Raw genomic sequence first — 21,268 nt, 5'->3', positions numbered from 1 at the left:
TATAGAAATACTATAGCCATCTGGCAGTAAACAAGCAGAACTAATCATCTGCTGACATTAAATTTTTGACACCAACGCGCCATCTATTGATGAACGAATAGAATTAATCATTCGCTGATAGCAATTTTGAACATCGATGCACGACACTAAGATGAAACTAATCGTTACAAAAGAAAATTAAAAAATAAAAATTTTTCAATATAATTTTTTTTAATTTTTGAAAATTTAAAAATTTTGAATTTTAATATGACAACAATATAGTTTACAACAATATAATCAAGAAATTTTAATTTTTCGATTTTGGTATTTAGCAATTAGTTCTACTTATTCACTGCTAGATGGCTATAGTGTTTCCAGTAGTCCAGTAATTTTACACATTTTTTAAATGCAATTATAATAAGGATAAATATTTAAAGAATTAGTTAATATTTCGTATAATTTATTTATAATTTTTACAAAAAAATTTAATTTTAATTTATGATTGAATAAGGTAATAATAGACGTTTTAAAACTTCGTGCATTCGACAAAAAAATGCATTTGACGATAGATCTATATCATTTACCTTGTCTGTGATATAAATATTTTTTATGATCTAATTAAAAAAGTAATAAATAATATATTCAATACAAAAATGGAAGTTCTTGAATTAAAAGATGTAAAACCAGTACCTGATATTATTCATCTTTATCCAAATAGAGTAAAATCCGAAGCGACACCGCTTGTAATAGATAATGGTAAGCACACTGTAATATATTATATAATATAAAATAAGTATAATACTAATTTATAAATAATTTTTTTAGGATCGTACAATTGCAGAGTTGGTTGGGCTACTGAGAAAGAACCTCAATTAGTATTTAAAAATCTTATCGCTAAACCACGCAAAGAACGTGGTAAAAAGGATGGTGAACCTCAGGTTGGAAATGATATAACTAATATTGAAGCTGTGAGATTTCAATTAAAAACACAATTTGATCGAAATGTAGTTACACATTTTGAAGCTCAAGAACAGATATTTGATTATACTTTCACTCATATGGGAATAGATACGGAAGGTGCAGTGAATCATCCTATAATTTTAACAGAAGCATTTCTTAATCCTAATTATTCGAGAAATTGTAAGTATATAAATATATAAAAAAAATCTAATCTTAGTTTAAAATTTAAATTTTATAATCTTGATTTTAGTGATGGCGGAACTTCTATTTGAATGTTATAATGTACCTGCAATAGCTTATGGTGTGGATTGCTTATTTTCTTATCAGCATAATAATTGTCCGTCTGATGGTTTAATAATTAGTATTGGATATCATACTACGCATATAATACCTATATTAGATGGTAAAGCAGATCCTGTAAATTCAAGAAGAATTAATGTTGGTGGATACCACATTACATCTTATATGCATAGATTGCTTCAACTTAAATATCCTGTTCATGTTAATGCTATAACACCTAGTCGAGCAGAGGTACAGAAATGATTTATATCTCAGTGTAAAAAATTTTTGACTTTATTTTCTTCAAATAGGAGTTAATACATGAACATTCAATGATAGCTTTAAACTATCAAGAAGAAACGTCTAAATGGGCAGATCCAGATTATTATGATATGAATGTATTAAGAGTACAATTACCGTATGTTGCTCCTGCAAATGCACCTGGTTTAACGGTTGAACAACAAAAAGAAAGAAAACGGGAATTAGCTAGAAGATTAATGGAAATCAATGCTAGAAAAAGAGAAGAAAGAGTTTGTACTTTTTATTAATTTATGCATATAAATTTATTTCAATAATTAAGAAAAAATATATTTTTAGTTAGCAGAAGATGAAGAACAATTAAATCAATTATTAGCCGTTCAAGATTTATTAGAAGAAGGTGAAACGGATGAATTCGATCAAGCATTGAAAACTTATTCTCTCGCAAACGAAGCAGATTTAATAAAAATGATTAATAATTTGCAAGCAAAAGTAGAAAGAACTAGGCAAAAAATAGTAGCGGCTAATTCACAGGAGGAAAACATCGCAATGGAAGAACAAAAACCAAAAATAAAATCGAGTCTACAACCTAAAGATCAACAAGATTTTGACGAATGGATCGCTAGTGTACGAAAGAAAAGGTACGAAGCAAACTAATTTTTTTATCATTTTAACGATGTTAAATGTTTTTCTTTATAGGCAAGAAATATTAGAAAGACGAATGGCTAAAAGACAACGTAGACAAGATATGGCAAAACGTAGAACAGCAGCCGCGCAGGAAAGAATGCGCATAATAAGCCAATTAGCAAGAAAAGAAAAACGCGACGATGATTTCGGTATGAGAGACGAAGATTGGGATGTTTATAAAGTTATAAATAGGGTTCGTACAGATTTTTAAAATATTTTTTTCTTTTAATTTTAAATATATTTCGAAATTATGTTTCTAATTTTTATATTTTTTTGCACAGGAAGGTGGAGACTCGGATTCAGAAGTAGAACAAGAAAAACTTATGGAATTGGAAGATGTGTTGCGACATCATGATCCAGAATTTGACGGTGCCGGATCTAATGTCCCTATGGTTCCTGGAGAAACTCATCAGTTACATGTGGGAGTAGAACGTTTGAGAGCACCAGAAATATTATTTCAACCATCTATGATAGGTTCCGTAGAAGCAGGCATTGCAGAAACAATCGAATTCGTTTTGAAACTTTATCCATCCGAACAGCAATCGCGACTCGTAGGAAATATATTTCTTACTGGAGGTCCGACGAAATTTCCTGGTTTACTTGAGAGATTAAATCGAGAACTTCGTGAAATGCGACCATTTGGATCAAATTTTCAAATAAATATCGCAAAAAATACCAGTATAGACGCATGGTATGGCGCAAGGGATTTTGGTCTAAATGGAAATCTTCCTGAATTTTTAGTAAGCAAAAAAGAATACGAAGAAAAAGGTGGTGAATATTTTAAGGAACATTCGACCAGTAATACTTACACTCGATCTCCTGATCCTTTACCTACAGTACAGACTCCTGTAACATCAGAGCAAGTGATAGTAGAAGATGCTGTTGTAGACGTTGAAATGGAATAAAAAGAAAACAATTTTATATTAATTATTATAGAATAAAATTTATTTAAATATAAGATTCGTAGTCGATCGTTTTTCTTTTCTTTTTGGAAAGTGAGAAGAATAAAGAATACGATATTTTTTTGTTATGGATATCTACTTTATTACACAAGTGTTTCCGTTTGTTCATTCAATCACGAACAAACTACATTGTAGTCTGTTTGCTGATCATAATGTACAGTTCCAATCAATCATCGCCATTTCATCGTCATTCAAAGATAATTATGCGGGTACATTCTGGCTTTTTGTTTACTTATCGAGAATAGTCGACATTCGCTTATTTCTTGGCGTTCGTCGAATAAGCTAAAAAATTGAGAAAGTGATCCGTCATCTCAGCAATAGGATTTACTACAGCGACCTCGAAAAATTCTCCCACATCTTTATTCATAGCTTAAGTTAACATCACAATACAATTATTATATATATATATATATATATATATTGAAAAAATATTACGAAGCCCTATAGGCAATTATATTACAGCTAATTATAAGTGATTCTTTTGTGTTTCTAATAAAGGAACATACCGTATGTAAACTTATGTTCGTTTCGAACTTTTCACACGTCATAACATAAGAAAAGGAGAAACGATTGGATTAGTTTTTTCTTAACTCAAAAAAAAAAAAAAAGAAATCATGATCACAAGCGCACAGCGTTTGTTACATGTATATGTTTAAAACATTCAATGATAATTGTTACATTTTTATTTTTACGTACTCTGTGGCTACACTTTCGTCTCTTATCACATACAATTACAGATAAATTTCAAAGTATATCTTATTGTGTAACATAATAATAAATAAATAATATTTTATTTGAATTTTTGTTAAGAGAACGCAACGAATCATCAGTGAATTTTTAAGGCAAAATTTTAAGTTAAAAATAATATGTATTCTATTATTTAGCATAAAATATTACAAAAATGGAATTTATAAAAATCACTTGACTATTATCGATTGAAACTGCACGCAACATTTTATCAAATTATCCGTCTTTTCTCTTTTTTTTTTCTTTGTTTCTTTTTCTCGCAATTAACGATATCTTTGTGTTATAATGAGCTCGATTCTAGGCACAAGAGTCTTCCTAACAAAAGTCCAATCGCAATGTGTACAAACATATTTCGACCCATCGAAACTGTAACTGATCGATGTTCTCTACGTATTTCACATAATACACCGGATACTTAATTTAAATAATATCCTTTGTAACTATCACAGGCTGAGGTCGCTGTAGTTTTAACAAATATTTGTTAATTAATAAAAATAGCAATCAATAATGAAAAGCATTTTGATCCGATTGATGAATTATCCAATATGTCTAATAAACAGTGGAAGAATAGAAAAAAGTGCACGGAGAACGTGTCTATTTTTCAATTGTTTTCATTCTTCTTCGTTTTCACAGTTTTCATACTTTCTTCGTCGTTCAATGGTAGTATCAATAAAAGTGAGGTAGAATCCAATCTGTGAAGAAAGTGAGAATACAATTTTTCTATCTTCCTTAGCTAAGAATGAGGATCTACTTTCGCAAATAATAATATCGTATGCTAATTAAAATTACACGCGGCCTTGACATATTCTTATCGCGATAATCATATAAAGTAGCGATGATAATAATAATAATAATAATAAGAATAATAATAATAATATTAATAATAATTACAATTGTTTACGATAAAATAATTATAATAATAATAATAATAATAATAATAATAAAGACAATAGTATTTCAAAATAATCATTAGTACAACAATGATTAATGTTTTGCAATATAATGGCTTTATGTATTTATATATATATAGAGATTTATTTATATATTTATATATTTATATAGTTGCATGGTGGGGCAGAGGGTAAGTGACAGCTATGTACAGTACATACTTGCCTTAGTTGTACCATCGTTACGTTTATACGTATTTATATTCTCGATAATCATAATCGTAATGATACGATAATAATCAAGAACCGTAATAAACAATAATAATCTGCGACAATTAATAATTAATAATAATGATATTATCGTCATTTTTATTCATAAAATACCCTATACTCTCGTGTAGTAATCGTGTGGTGGTATCATAATAAGAACTAGTATGCAGTATGTACGTAAAGAGGATGTGTTCAACCAGGATATGTCGGTGAAAACTATGGTGTATCAAGCGTCAACTCTTTTTTCTTCTTTATATTTATATTATCTAATATATGTGATATATATATCATATATATATATCATTCACTATCATTTATCGCTTTTTTCGTTTTTATTTCTCAAAACTACTATTACAAAAGTGCGTACTCTCGTCTTATATTTTATAGGTACATACATGTATCGGCGTAACCTATCTACTTGTTCATTGTCCTTTATATTAGATGTAGCTTTAATTATTCTCTTCGATTTGAGACAAGATGCGCCAAAAATAGTGCTGCTACTAGAAATTAAATCATATTTTCTGTGTAAAAATAAGCAATATCATGGAGCAAATTTGTTTCGTATCACAAAATCGTTTATAATAATTCGAAGAAATCATAATATCATAAAATATATGCCTTTTCTAATAAGTAATCGATTTCTTTCGACAAATATTTTTTGACATTCAATTATTTCGTCATTCATTTAAAATCTTGATTACTCGAATTTTCAAAATTTAATACTTTTAATAAAAACATAACCTTATATACTTATACAAAAAAATTTATTTATCTATATTTTTCATGCACTTTTACAATGTTTTACAATACATATTTTATTTCTTGAAAATTAATTATGTGCTACTATTTTACAATATTGAAAGTTCATTTTCTTGATAAAACTTTGGACCAAAGAAAACTTGCTCCATGACACAGTCGACCTACTTTTTGACAGAAAAATAATTCTGCAACCGGTTGCAGCACAATTTTCGCTGCAGCCTGCAGTTCCTTCCTTAAATGGAGCACTACAATAATCCTTTTATTTAACATTTCACGCACACTCATACGCACACAAATTTTTCAAATATGCAAATTCACTCATACACATACATACATACACACGCGCGTATTTTTGTTATATATAATATACATATATATGACATGGTACTTTCTACGCATCGACGGTATGTATATAGGTATATCTTATCTTTATCGTCGTGTCGCATCAAAATCTTTTGTTCCTCTGATGAATTGATCATCTAATTTCTTTTTTTGTTATTAATTTCCTGCTTTCTCCTTTCTTCTCTTTAATTCATTTTCTTTCTCTTCGAATAGTACAATCTTGTTTTCTCTTTTCTTTTTTTCTTGCCGAGGACAACGCGAAACGACACACCGCGAGAATCCAATAAATAATCCCCATTTTTCTCTTCTTCCTCTTTTTTTTTTTTTTTGTTTCTAAAAAAAGTTCATTGACACGCAATTCAGAACTTGCTTTTTATTTCTTGATCTCTCCTTAATCAAAGCTTTTTAGGCACCGTTCAAGACTCGACCTGAGGAAAAATATCAGCAATAAAAAATCTTACGTCTGTATATAGTACTTACGCCCTAACGAGCCAATCAATCTTTCCCCTTTTTTTTCTTTACTTTTCTTTATTTATTTTTTCTTTTTTTTTTTTTTTTTTTTTTTTGTTTGATTTAGTAAATCCCCAGGTTTATTGTAGACCATACAAGTATTGATTTTGACCATTGTATGTGTACATGTGTTCTGTATAGCTTTTATATAATGTTTATGATAAATCGAATTTCGATTGCTTCTATTGATTAAAAATCATTATTCAAACAAAAAACAATGGAATAATTCCAATAAAATTGGGGAAGACGTTAGAAACGGAGATCTCTGAAATATCGCAAGGCGAAACGCGCGAGAAGTTAGCTCAAGATAGCAAACTCGTTTATAAAAATATCGATACGCTTCGAACGAAATCGAACGAAACATCGTTCGCGATACTGCTCGTCAAGAAAGGTTAACTTCTTTTCGAAGTTTTTCGCGCGTATCGCATATTGGCGATTTTCTTTGACTCGACAGCTCTATAATTTAATTATTTATACATTATAATGGCATCAAGGTATATATTCTATATTAGCTTTAATGTGATTTGATCTTGTTTGATTAGAAAATTGTACCACTTGTTCGTGACAAGTCTCTTGAAACGATCTTTATTTTTTAATTTGAAAAAAGAAACATCGAGATATGAATTAATCTTTTGCAAAGAATTATATTTTCAAAAATGAAAAGATAATATTATAAAAAAATATTAAAAACATATTTTTCTATCTTTATTTTAAAATATCTTAAAATTACCACGTGACACGCGTCAAGAGGCTCGTTCGGAAATTCATCCGGGGTTAATTCCACGAAAAGCAGTAATTAGCGGAAGAAATATTGCGTGTTACTTTCTACGTTGTACCGCCTCTACGATAATCGATCATTAACGGGTAAAAAAATGAATATTCGAGATCGGCGAAATTATCGTCGATGCGGTAAAAATCGCCTTACACAAGAAAGAAATATCTCTATTATTTATTCCTTTCTTTTATTGCTCTTTTATTTTCCCCATTTTCTAAAATATATGCATCGAACTAACTAAAGTTTGTTATCCTAATGAAGATTTCGTGGCGTTAAAATACGGATTGCTTGTGCTTGTTCCTGATGATGATGTTCCTCTAAAGAAGCATTGATGTTTGGTTGCACGTACGTATAAATCTCGTAACAAAAGAAGAAAGACGTGCGTGTGAACGTGTCGTTCTCGAAGATAAACGTCGAAAATAAAAGCCAGTACTAGAAGTGCGTGTCCTTTTTTTTTCTTTTTCTTTAAATTTTTTTCTTTTTTTTTTTTCTTTTTTTTAATTCATCGAAAATCCATCGAGTGACTTTATCGATATAATATTTTAATATCTCTCCGTGGAATCCGCGGCTCCGCTATGAAAAATCCTACGCTATTTCATTTTTTTTCGCAGGCCTCTATAAGACTTACTGGTAGCACGGTAAACCTCTATAAAAATAATAGCTATCCTACGTAAACGTATTACAAAAATAAATGGCATTGTACTCTGCTAAAGAAGCAAAATGGTACAGGCGCAATGTCGAGCGACGCGAGCATCGTTTTTTTTTTAATCGTATTTTTTTTTATTCTCCTTCTCCTCCCTCACCCCCACTTCCCCTCCCTCCTCGTTCTTTTCCTCTCTCTCTGTCTTATCTCGTCCTAACTCTCCCTCCCTTTTTCTTTGTGGAAAAAAAAAAAAAAAAAGAAAATATAGATCAGCCTCGATAATAAATCAAGATTGATTTCGCCCCCCCTCCCTTTAAATTCGTACACCACCCCTCGATTCACGTGATCCTTATCAACGGAACCACCGCTCCCCTCCTCCGCTCTTCGCTGATTAATCCACCCCCTGATCCCTCACTCCTCCACCCTCCACCCCTCACCTACCGACCCACGAAAGTCGATTTAATTACATCACGCGCTGCTCGTACCAGGAGACGAGCGAGAGTATTAAACGTCCGAGCCAGGGCTATGCGGAACGGAGTATCACAAATGTGTAGGGCCGATCAGCCAGCACGATAAAGCACCCAAAGGGTTGAAAGTCGGACCAGGAACTGTTTCGAGCCTCGAGCCGGATATCCGCACTGAATCGACCAACATGAAAGAAGACGATGGGTATTTTTTTTCAAACCTAAAAATAATTTCAACAATTTTGCAATTATTCCGATTATTTGAGTCGATCTCGGTTTTTTTTTTTTTATAAGATGCAATTAAATTAAATTTCTCGATGTATTATTCGATTATTGAATAATATTTCTTCTTTTTTTTTTAATTTTTGTAGGTACATGGAAATGCGCAATACAACAGAATAACAAGTTGGAATTTTATTTGATATTTTTATTTTTCCTTTTTTTTTTTCCTTTCACTTTTTTTTTTTTTTTCTTTTTTTTTGGGGGGGACTAGAATTTATTGATTTCATTTAATAACGAAAGACAAGAATTACAAGAGTGGATTATGAGATCGTATTTAAATTATTCGATGAATGAATATTTCGATGAAAGTATCTTAGGATACTTTTATTCTCGTGGGGAAATTCGAACACTGCTCTCTCTCTCTCTCTCTCTTTCTCTCTTTCTCTCTCTCTCTCTCTCTCTCTGTTAATACTGTCATTCAACAAGGTGACTAGTAAAATTTATAATCAATTTTTTTTCCCCTCCCCGTCTCCCTTTCCTTGCAATTGAAATACACAAAATAAGTATGGCATTTTACATATGCAAATGATACTCTTCCTTCCTTTTTTTTTTCTTTTTTTTCTTTTCTTTTTTTTCTTTTTTTTCATATTCCACATACATACATACATATATTTAGCAAAACGCTAGAGTTATTATTATTATTACAAAAATAGTAGTTCAAATTTCGCTTTGTATTTATAATTCGTTTAATCGTTGAGAAATTCGCATTACTTTTGAATTGTCCGTTTCATGTTTGTAAATTTAGTGTGAACCCGGGCTCGAAGCAACGATATTCAAAATGACTCATGACCGAAGCAAACTTATTTGTTGATTGTTTCGGAAGATTTGAATCGCGCTTCAATTTTATAACGCACATCACGCCACGTATTATAAAATAATTCGGCATCATTTTCCCCCCCCCCCCCCCCCCTCAATAACGATAATAATCGCTACGATAATTCATTTTTTAGCTGCCGTCGTTATTATTATTACTATTATATTACGATCACAACCGATTTAACAAACCATCATAAAAATTTTATATAATAATAATACATATCGAACAATAAGAAAGGATAAAATACGAATGTGTAATAAGAAAAACAGCAAGCAAGAATAACATGAGCAAAGTGTGATCCAAGGATTTCGATACGTTTGAGAGTACAAAATTGTTATAGTATATATATATATATATATCGTTTTACACGAACGATACTCAAATCCTAAATGAAAAAAAAAAAAAAAAGTGTTATCGAGAAACAGAATCGACTCAACCGGTAAAATCTTCGAAAACGATCTTCGTTCGCTTCGTTCCTGAATCACTCGCGGTATATCCTCAAAGGATAGATCGAATAACTGCCCCTATCGAGCGACGTTTCCACGTAACATTTGTAACGCGATATCGAAGGTTTTTCTCTCCGGGCATTACAACTGGTTACGTACGTCGACGTGCTCGATGAAATCACCGGTACAACGCACGGTGCGGTTTAAAAAAAAGAAAAAGATGTCTCGAATTCTCGATAATCGGCCAATCTTTCTTGACGACGAACACAAAATGGGAAAGATTAAAAAAAAGAGAGAAAAAGAAAAAAGAAACAAATGAAAAATACTTGTAAATCTTTCGTAAAAATTATCGACTAGGTACGAAGAAAATAATCGAAATAATCGATACTTCTCGAAGCCCTATTAAACACCAATGGACGAATTGTAAGAGTCGCAGGACGAAAGATCGAACAATCGAATTCTGTGTCGTGAAAGTCGATCGTGTGTTTACTTTTCGTGTGTATCGTTATCCTGTTTCGTTGACTTGAGAAAAATATGGGTATAGGTTGTATAGGTTAGGTTCGCTCGTCTATAATCAAACGAGGAAATTTAACACTAGAATCATTTGTTTCAATTTTAAAACGAGAATAGAGAAATAACAATTCTTCATTATCTCAATAAATATCCTTAGGATTGTAATTAATAAATAGACACGACAATAATATATAAATCGAAATTATAATAAAATCATTTAAATTTCTTCAGTCTTAAATTATAATATTATACACTTAATTAAACTAATAAGAAAATTCTTGAACATGAGTCAAGAAAAGAGTATTTAATAACGGTACTAGTTAAAAGAAAAAATATGTAAAATCAAAAAGATCGAATAAAATGATCGTGATGAAAGATTCCTTAAAAAAGAAATTCTCAAAATTCTAGCGTTTAACGTTCTAATGTTGATACATTCAATATTTCATATTTTTATTATTACTTCGTATCTCACTCGATTCGACTTCCACGATCGTTTCAAATAGAATAAGAGTATTTTAGAGTGCGCCATTAATATTTATGATTTATTATTTGACAATCACGTAGAAATAACTATTATTAAATACTGTTATTTTTGTTTCTTATTTCCTTTTATTTATTATTTATGATGAAGGCAGTCTGTTGTTGCTCATTTGCTCAAAATTTCGCATACAAAGATAATTATCATTATTCGTTTGTGATGTTTTTCGAATGACAATCGTGATCCGAACATGATAAAGTTTGCTTTAATTCTGTGTCGTCAAATTTTTTTTATCGTGCAATGAATAATTCATTGTGTATGTACAATCAGTGTTTTTTTCTTTTTTTTTTTTTGTTTTTTTTCTATTTAGAAAAAACGTATGGCTATTTGAAAGCGTCAAGTACTTACTGTTAAGACGCGCGTTAAAAATAAAAATTCTAAAACGTTTGTTTTTACATCGTGACTATTTTAAAAAAAACTATCGTGTCAATAAAATCATGATATCAATTATTTTTTTAATCTCATCAAGCTTGATTCTTACAAAAAAATTACAAACCCATAAAAATATTATTTTGAATGTAGAAAAATTCTAGATTCACCCTTTTTAAAATTTTATGCATAATAAATTTCATAATAAAAAAATCATTTGACAAATAAGATATAACACAGATGAAGATCACAACGCGCAAAGTGTGTTAAGTATGATGCTACGATAGTTTATACCACACTAATCAAAATCATGGACACGTTAAATAAAGATATAAAGTTAAAATAAACCACATTGCCTTTTCAAAACGTTATAACCCAATATTACGTATACAGAGTGTTACGTTTAATTGGATAATACGATCGAATATTTCACGATTAAGATTATATTACTAAAAAAAAAAAATGTTTTAACAAAAGTTGTTTGATTCAAAGGGGAATATCATATTTTGCAAACAATTTTTTTATTGAGTTAAATAACGAAGGAGACTTCAAGATCACTTATTTAAATAGAACTACGTGATTTTGAATGGATTGTAAAAAAAAGCTTTTCCTATTAAACTACTTATATCGAAAAATTATTGATTTCAGAAGATATATCAATTTGAAATTTGTAAAATATATGAAAAGAGCGTATAGAATGAAATATAGGGACACGCGATATTTATTATCCATGCTCTTTGTCTTCCATGTGATAAATTTTATAAATTTCAATTTAAAGTTTAATATATATATATATATATGTATATATATACAACAAATCTTTAATAATATAATTATAATTATATAAAATTAATGTATCTTAGTATAGAGAAGAAATTCTATAAAAAAAATTTTTACAATATAAATAAAATTTCCGTATAAAATACACGATTTAAAATTTTTTACATTCAATTAATTTAATATTCAGATGAATATTTCTGTACATATAAATAAAATCAAAATATCGTATAAGAAATAATACTTGAATTTTCCAAATATCCATACATTTTTGTCCCTTAAGTCTCTTTTTCATGAAATGATCGCGTATCCTGCACGAAAATTATCACAATTAAGAAAGCTTTAGGAAATGTTTCTACAAATCGAGAATCGAACAGCGCAAGCGTCGTCGATATTTAAAATAAAACGCGGGAAAGCGTTCGGGAATCTCTTCGGGAACAGCTTAATAGACACGAATGAAACGAACCAAATATATCCATATACATTGAGATTTCGAATGGGAAACAAACAATAATACTGACACGGGCGAGCACGAAATGATAATAACAATAATAATAATAATAATAATAAGAATAAGAATATTAATAATAATAAGAATACTAATAATAATAGTAATAAGAATAATAATAATAGTAATAATAATAATAATAATAATAATGATGATGATGATGATGATGATGATGATAATAAGAATAATAATAACAATAATAATAAGAAGAATAAGAATAAGAATATTAATAATAATAATAATAATAATAATAATTGCCGTAATAACGTATATACATTTAAATCGTCGAACGAGAACATAAATCGAATAGCATATAAATGAAAATATTTATCCAACAAGTACATACATATATATACATAAATAAAAAGATATATGTGTATGTATATATAGACATAGATAGGTATATATATAGATACATATATAAATTATAGTCACTTTTTTTTCCCTTTCGGTCATGTAAAAAATATCGTCGTTCGATAACACAACAATCACATTGCACGGAATATCGCCATTCTCGAAGTCATACATATACCACGACACCCCATAATAACTCTATTAATTTTTCATTTTCCGATTCTCGTTCGAGTAACAATAATCTCTTGTTTCGAATAATATCTCGTATACAAATAGCATTCACCTTTCATCCGCACTTTCCCCAACGAGTATATCATCGCGAAGAGAAAATGAAGCGCGAAATCGCAGTTTAAAATCGTTTTCTCAATTTTTTCTTTTTTTTTTTTTTTTTTTTACAAAAGAAAAAGAATAAAACGATACATCTACTTTGCTACTTTCTCTTGCTTTCCGATCGACGAATTCTTTCCTCTCTTAGGTACACTTACGTATACTTAAAAAAATAAAGAAAAAAAAGAACAGAGAACAACGATTCGAAGCTTCGCAATATCAAAATGTATTTTCCACTTATTCATCTTTTGTGTTTTTAAAGAATGATAAAATTTAAAATTTTTTAAATTTCTTTTTCAACAAAATTTCGAAAAATTCTATTCTATACATCGTGCAAAATAAATTCAACGAAAAAGAAGAAAAAAAGAAAAAGAAGATATGGGAAAGGACAAAAAATTATTTAAGAAATTTAATTTAAGAAATATTAAAACTAAACGCAATACAACGAAAAGAGTAATATGATTATAATTCGTTTCAACGAACGAAAAGAAGGGATAACGAAGAAAGATAAAAAAAGATCGACACTAATTGTAAGAAAAAAATTTTTCGTTTCAACGAAAGAAGAGAGGATTATGTATGTACAAAAGAAGTTTGAAAGATGTTGGTTCCGTGCACAACAAAGAAAAAATTATTAACTTCAAGAGATTCGATTAGAAAATAGCTGCCCGTTCCGTGTGATTGCTCAATTGTTCTCGTGCTTCTCGTGTATACTTCTTTAGACAATAGCCAGCATTCTCTAAGATATATTATCTTTTTTCTCTTTTTTTTGTATTCGTTTTCTTTCATTTTTTTTTTCATTCATTTTTGATTCCCTTATGTATTCAATTGCATGTATACAACATGTATACGTATTTATGTATATACAAAAGCTCAGTCAGATAACTTTTGCGAGGAACACATCCGCGAGGTCACCTTCGACTTCGACGTTGCTTTCCTTTCTATTTACTTTCGATTGAATCCGGAATTCAACCATTTCGACTGCGCGTTTCTCGCGTCCCAACGATAATACGCGACGACCGTAATAAAAACGGAAAGAAAAATAAAAATAAAAAAAAAGAAAAAAGACGAAAATGAAAACGAATGATTATTATATATATATATATTTCCACCTATTGTATAAAATATTTGATGCATGGTAAAAAAAAAAAAATCATTATTAACGATAATTAATTCATCGATCGTAGACTTCATTCAAATATGTTTATGTTCCTTTGTTTTTCTACCATTAATTTTTTTTTGTTTCTTTCTTTTTCATTTTTTTTTCTTTGCTACTTACTTTTCCTATCGATCTTCTTTCCTCTTTTTCTCGCTTTTTTCTTTCTTTTCTTTTTTTTTTTTTTAATTTTTTTTTATATTATATTGGTCCGACGTGTGCTCTTTCAAAGAAAGTATCTATCCTTTTCCCTTCTTCTTATGAAAAAATACACGGTTCTTTTAATGTACGCGATAAAATGAGAATTCTCGTGTTATGTACGTCCGCGGAATGGCGGTTAAAATAATTGAGATCCTTAAACTGATCCGGAAGATACGTGCATTTCGGTGCTGAACAACGATTTTGATGTATATATAGATACTTAAATATCAAATTATTGATATTTTTTATATCATTTTTTTTTTTTTTTTTTAATAAATACGTATAATACTGCTACTAAACGTTAATCTCATATCGATTAGCCTACACAAGTTTCACGCAAATAAACTCAATTATTTAAATCTAAATAACAAACAAAATCTCTGGATAAAATCGCACGATAAAAAGGGGAATAAATCTCACACGTAAAATCTATCCTCGCGTGTATCATTTACTGTATTCTTTAAAAGTAAGAATACAACGTTACAACGCGGATACTAAAAAAAAAAAAAATCTATGATAAAAATCGGAAAGACAGAAAACAAACTCGCATCGTTACTTCAAATAGCAGAACAACAATTCATTGGAATACTCGAAACGAACGACATTTTCGTTACTTTGTCGTGTCCTTGCAATTTTTTTTCTTTTTCTATCTTCACGTAACGATACATCACCGTCCAGCACCGTAAAAACACGTGTGACGAACAAAGGAGAAAGGAGGAAAAGGAGTGGAAAAAAAACGATGGAGGAAGAAAGAAGGAAATAGGGGAAGAGAGATCGAAGCGATAAAGTAAAGGGAGAACGAAGAGGTAGAGAAAGAGTATAAGAGAGAAGGAAAGAAAGAAAAGAGATCGGAATGAAGAATCGACCGACCAATTCGGAACTGTTGTTTTTCTTTCCTCGTTAGATATATCTACAATCTATCTACCTTACAATCGTAAGAAGCTACAAAATACGTTATTATTATAATATTATTATAAGAGCTGCGCGAACGTATGCACAGAGGCTTTATTAATCACAGCTTTAGTAGTACGATTAGTATCTCATAGAGCTGTATAATGACTAGCCAACATAAAGATCATCGCTTTTCTCTTTCGTCCTCATTGCACCTAAGTGTCTCGAAAAAAAATGCACGGATCGCGTTTCGTCTTCTCTTCTCATTAAAAAGGACGAAAAAACGCTTTTATATTTATTTTAATTATATCATCTTTCATATTTTCGCACGAATATATGTGCATTTAAACGTACATATATACATGTATATATGTATATGCATATATTTCTCCTTAGTTAAAATATCCTATTTCGTTTTTTAAGATAAACAAACTGTTTCTCCTCTGGATCTCTATGAAATTTGTTGAAGTTTTCCAACTTGGATTAGATAGAAGTAAAAAAAAACGTTGTTCAAAATCGTAACGTATCTTGGAAAATGGAAAAATATTAAATAGAATAGCTCAACTAAGGACGACAGGTGTGTATATTACATACATTATGTACATATATTACGACATCGTATGTATTTAAAAAAACGGAAAGGGAAAAAAGAACGTGAAACGAAAAAAAGATCGTGTCTTTTCCTTCCCTTTTTCCTTTTTTTCTTTTTTTTTTCTATTCTTTCTTGTGTTCTTTCGCAAGCCTTTGCGAGTTAAAATCAGTCTTGCCCTTGATGACTTCGCGTCTCGTTTTAAATCAAAAGCCTCAGGCATACGCGCACAGAGAATTGTTCGTCCTCTTGTTTTCAACGTGCGACGACTAAAAAGATCGTTCACAAGACCTACGGATATACAAGAAAGTTCGAGGCACGCGAATATTCTTCTCTCTTTCTCTCTCTCTTTCTCCCTTTATTTCACCGTTTTATTTCAATATGTTTCAACGCATTTTTTGCATTTTATCACGATTTCCCTTTTTTTTCCCTCCCCTCCCCTCTCATTCGACGCAATTAATCTTTTCCCTTTGATTCGTTTCGATCAAGTTGAATCTCTCCCGTTATATACCTTTTTCCCTCTTTTGCCGGTAGCAATTTGAAATCGCTTGGCGCATGTACGCGCGCGCGCGCGCGCCATTATCTATTTTCGTGTATCGTTAAAACAAATAGACACATCTTGCACTTATGGACCTTACGCGAAAATTTTTTTTTTAAAACGAAAAACTCTTTTCTTGCAACTTTTTTCCTTTCTCTTTCTCTCTCTTTTCTCCCTTCCTCTCCCTCCCCCCTTTCTCTCTCTCTCTCTCTCTCTCTGACTCGCGGTTGTCATGGTTCCCCTGCTTGCTGTATCTAAGCTTTGTGGCGTTAAAATTTTAAAAATTATCGATAATAGTATCGTGATAATCAGAACGTAATAATAATAATAATAATAATAGTAATAATAATAAGAATAAGAATAATAATGATAATAGTAAAAATAAAAATAAAAATAATAATAATAATACCTAAAAATTAATATCTAACAATAGTCAAAAGAGAAAAATCAACAGCCCTGCTATTACACTCCTAGTACTTAGAATTTACGATCTGCACATCCGCTCATCATTTTATAATACATCTATATGTATATGTATACGTATGTACAATATGTATTTTGAGTGTACAGTACACTTCGATATGTGAAAAGTAAGTACACCTATGGAACTGATTCATAAGCTGTACAATAATCCTACATGATAAAAATAATACCGACATCTTTGATACGTTTCTAGCATTTAGATACGTATGAAGATGAGGCGTGGAAAAATTAGGCATCGCAAGAATAAAGATAAAGAAACGAAAAGACGATAGGAAAGATGAGAGAGAGGGGAAGAGGAGAAGAAAGAAAAAGAGAAAAGAGAGAAAAAGGAGAGAAATAAAATAATAAAATAACGAAGAGAAACCATGACGATTGGGATATAGATCTTATCAATAAACGCGTTATGCATATTGCTAAAATGAAGTAACATTGCGTTTTCCTAATAATAATAATAATGATAATGATAATAATAATAATATTAATAATAATAATATTAATATTAATAATAATAGTAATATTAATATTAATAATAGTAATAATAATAGTAATAGTAATAAAATAATAATAATAATAATAATAATAGTAATAATAATAATAATAATGATAATGATGATAATGATGATGATAATGATGACGATGACGATGATGATGATGATGATTGTAATAGTGGTGGTGATAGTGGTGGTGGTAGTGGTAATAATAATAGCGAGAGTAATATATAGTTGAGGAAATATCAGTGATGGTAGTGGGGTAGTAATGGTAGTGGAGGGAGACTAATATTATTAGTAAGAGTAGTAGTACTAATAGTGTAGTAATAGTAATAGTAGTACTAGTAGTAGCATTAGTAACAATAATGTTCTTGTTTTTTTTCTTTGTTTGTTTGTAAAAGTAATATAGTAGGGTGTCTACCAAACACCTTCGGTAGAGACCAATGTACGATAAATTCTGATAACTACATCGCTTCGTGACATTGCTTTCTTTCTTTCTTTTTTTTTTTTTTCCTCGTTTTGATATCATCAAAATAGTAAACCAATAGTTTAAACGTTGTAGGTAATAATTACTATCTATATCACAGATCCAAGTGACTAAACTCCTTTAAAAATATAATATAAATATGTGTACGTGTACGTGTATATGTTTGTGTGTGTACGTGTAATGGTTCTCGCGCATAATATATATACACACATAGATATATGTATATGTACTCGCAGATGTGATTAAAAAACAGATAAATTAAGAAGTGCGGAAACTTGGAAAACTCGTGTAGTTTATGCTAACATCGATGTACCACGACAGATTGGTAAAACGAGGAAAATCCAAAAATCGAGGAAACGATCGATGGTTGTTGCGTAGTTTGTGCACGTCCCTTCGAACGGTGCTATTTAATTCTTGTTAAAATACGCTCAATATAGAATCCATTAAATGGACCGAGAAGTATCGAGTAGAAAACGGTAATCAATTTACAATTGATCCACTTATTTCCATTTTAAAAAATTAAAATAAAATCGGTGCATAAAAATCGTTTAGTATCGTTAATCCACGATTGAATAAGCATCCGGTCGTGATCCAGAAAGCGGATGCTCTTTAGGCACTTTGTTTGTAACCAGCACCATTAAATGACACGCGATCGAAGAGGTCCGCGTTTGGGGGCGAATTAATCACTCCGTTCGTGGTAAAAATCGTGATTGCTGGCATAAACTGACTCTATTCATTGTTGCGTTGAATATATTCGGGATACTCGATAGGAGAACTCGTATTCGAGTACTGAGCGTACAGATAAAGTGCAGGGTGAAGCCCTGGCGGAGGAATGCCGCGATGCAGTTGCTGCGATTGATGATGCGACTCCGATGAATCTATAGGGGATGATATATGCGGATAAAGTTGGGAGTTGAGGCTATCCAGTGAACTGGAAGAGCCTGTCGTTTGGTAGACACTCTGCGGTGTGGTGTGCTCGTGAGACACAGGTGAATTAAGTGTGAATGGCGAAGACGCCGAGGTGGGACATACTACTTGCTGCGGTGATTGATGTTGCGGTAGGGGCTCGGACACGCTGTCATCTAAACACTAGTTGGTAGTCTGCGGATGTAGCAATGGTAGAGGAAGTTGAAGATTATTTTGCTTGGCTAAACTTGCGATTTCAGCCGCGATCCCTCCTTTAGAACCGGTCAATCCGTCCAACGAGGAAGGTCCTTCGCTGTAGCGTAAATCACAAACTGGACTTTCGAAGCCCGTACCTGGTGTACCACCACCAGTGCTTTGAGGTGTAGGTGGATTATGATTCGTACTGCTTTGATTCATATCACGGTGTACTCGGTTTTGATGCCGTATTAGATAACTATCACGTACAAATGTACGTCCGCATATATTACACTCGTACGTAGTACTTGCTGTATGGGTACGGATGTGTATTGCGAATTGACTCTTGGACGTGAATGTGAGAGAACATCTATCGCACACCAAAGGCTTTTCAGCAACATGACTCCAACGGTGTGCTGTCACATAGCTTTTCACTGCAAAACGTTTCTGACAAATGTCGCAGGCATATGGTCTCTCTCCTGTGTGCACTCTTTTATGAGTATTAAGACTGCTTTTTTGAGTAAACCTTTTCAAGCACAACTCACATTGAAAGGGTCGTTCTCCTGTGTGCGTCCTCATGTGCACTTCCAAATATGGTTTCCGGCAGAAACTTGCTTCGCATACTGTACAATGATATGGTTTGTTGCCCGAATGAAGTTTCATATGTACATAGTACGATGAAGCAGAAGACAGCACCTTGCCACATACCTTACAGGGTTGTGGCTTTGACCGTGAACCTTCTTTAACTGTCTGTTGTCCTGTCGATTGACGGCTTGGAACTTCCTGTTGCACAGTCTGACTCTGCTGTTGTTGACCCTGCTGCGTTTGTTGATTTTGTTGTTGAGTTTGTTGTTGACCCTGTTGCTGGTTTAACTGTAATGTTGTCTGCTGCTGGGCTTGTAGATGTCCTTCTTGTTGCGAAAGATCTTCACGATCATCAGATAAATTCACCATAGAATTTGAACCATCCGAACGGCTTGAAGCAACAGAATAAAACCCCATGGGTTCACTTTTGATTTGTTGTTCAAACATGGACGTCATTATATCAGTCTGTTCCTGTTGAGCCAGCTGTTGTGATTGTGGCTCCTGCTGCTGCACTGCTTCTTGATGTGGGAGCAGAGTCAGGTTGCGCTTGACAAGCTGCTCATATCCTGCGTACCAATCCACCTGCATGACAGGGAACCTCTATAAATCGCCATTTATGACACTCGTTGTGGCGCAAAAATTTGCGACGATGTAGGTACACTCGTAATTCTGGGATCATGCATGCCCAACTCATATATACCGCGTGTCAGGTTAGACCAATTGCTTTGACATTTATCTTTGACAAGTGACAGAAGGTAGCTGGATGATCAGCTGATTGCATAACTTTTACGCGAAGCACTCGAAGACGGCACGATGCCGCCGTCAACAGAACGTAACCCAGCAGTGAGCAACACGGGCAACTCTATTTTTAAAAAAGCGACGGGAGAAACGGCGGAATATTTTGACTGCGAAACCGGATTCTTCGTAAGCGCTTCGCAAGTGGGGGTCGCTTTTGCTGTAGCCGAGCAAGAAAGCAACATTCTACGAACCTTTGCTAATGTAGTGGTCCGGGCTAGGGTCGAAAAACGTCACGCCTCATCGAGCGCACGCCTCCCGTTCTCAAGCGGTTTCACGGACAATCGCGAAACATTTGTACGGCCAAATTGTTTTTCTCCGACACAAAATATAAGATGGCTGCTACTATATTTCGCGACCGTCACCTATATGTACTTATACAAACACACGCACCTAAGTACCGACCGACGATATTCGCCAACTTTTCTAATTGGCTGCCCTTCTTAAATCGCGAATATTACGCTCTACTACGACCAACATCGCACTTCGAAAACCTCTGATTGG

At 32.0% G+C, this 21,268-nt stretch overlaps 2 protein-coding genes across 3 annotated transcripts; one reads left to right on the top strand and one right to left on the bottom strand.

Moving 5' to 3' along the window:
* Positions 1 to 321: 321 nt before the first annotated feature.
* Positions 322 to 9,011, top strand: LOC108001928 (actin-related protein 5). The gene is made up of 7 exons (XM_017063257.3): positions 322 to 735; positions 805 to 1,119; positions 1,190 to 1,470; positions 1,530 to 1,748; positions 1,816 to 2,117; positions 2,176 to 2,356; positions 2,445 to 9,011. Exons 1-7 carry the CDS (start codon positions 633 to 635, stop codon positions 3,066 to 3,068), a joined length of 2,025 nt encoding a protein of 674 aa, XP_016918746.1. The 5' UTR covers positions 322 to 632; the 3' UTR covers positions 3,069 to 9,011.
* Positions 3,183 to 21,257, bottom strand: LOC108001933 (zinc finger protein 39). 2 transcript variants are annotated; one of them, XM_062073071.1, is made up of 2 exons: positions 19,316 to 21,257; positions 3,183 to 6,558 (listed from the first exon to the last, which is right to left on the bottom strand). In XM_062073071.1, exon 1 carries the CDS (start codon positions 20,555 to 20,557, stop codon positions 19,373 to 19,375), a length of 1,185 nt encoding a protein of 394 aa, XP_061929055.1. In that variant the 5' UTR covers positions 20,558 to 21,257; the 3' UTR covers positions 3,183 to 6,558; positions 19,316 to 19,372. The 2 variants fall into 2 exon arrangements, with proteins under 2 accessions (XP_061929055.1, XP_061929054.1); XM_062073070.1 differs by lacking the exon at positions 3,183 to 6,558 and adding an exon at positions 7,886 to 8,743 and having other exon boundaries at positions 19,316 to 20,557.
* Between the last annotated feature and the right edge of the window lie 11 nt (positions 21,258 to 21,268).

This window comes from Apis cerana, linkage group LG3 (genome assembly GCF_029169275.1).
Source record: "Apis cerana isolate GH-2021 linkage group LG3, AcerK_1.0, whole genome shotgun sequence".
NCBI classification, from domain to species: domain Eukaryota; kingdom Metazoa; phylum Arthropoda; class Insecta; order Hymenoptera; family Apidae; genus Apis; species Apis cerana.
The sequence above is the reverse complement of the archived record's forward strand: the minus strand, read 5'-3'. Positions and strand labels throughout refer to the sequence as shown.

Bases quoted from the DNA above. Each gene is read 5' to 3' on its own strand.
- LOC108001933 (XM_062073071.1), bottom strand. From the start codon at position 20,557: ATGCAGGTGGATTGGTACGCAGGATATGAGCAGCTTGTCAAGCGCAAC.
- LOC108001928 (XM_017063257.3), top strand. From the start codon at position 633: ATGGAAGTTCTTGAATTAAAAGATGTAAAACCAGTACCTGATATTATT. The intron at 2,118-2,175 runs GTACGAAGCAAA...TTTTCTTTATAG, and splicing joins GCTAGTGTACGAAAGAAAAG to GCAAGAAATATTAGAAAGAC. The intron at 2,357-2,444 runs GTTCGTACAGAT...TTTTTTGCACAG, and splicing joins TTTATAAAGTTATAAATAGG to GAAGGTGGAGACTCGGATTC.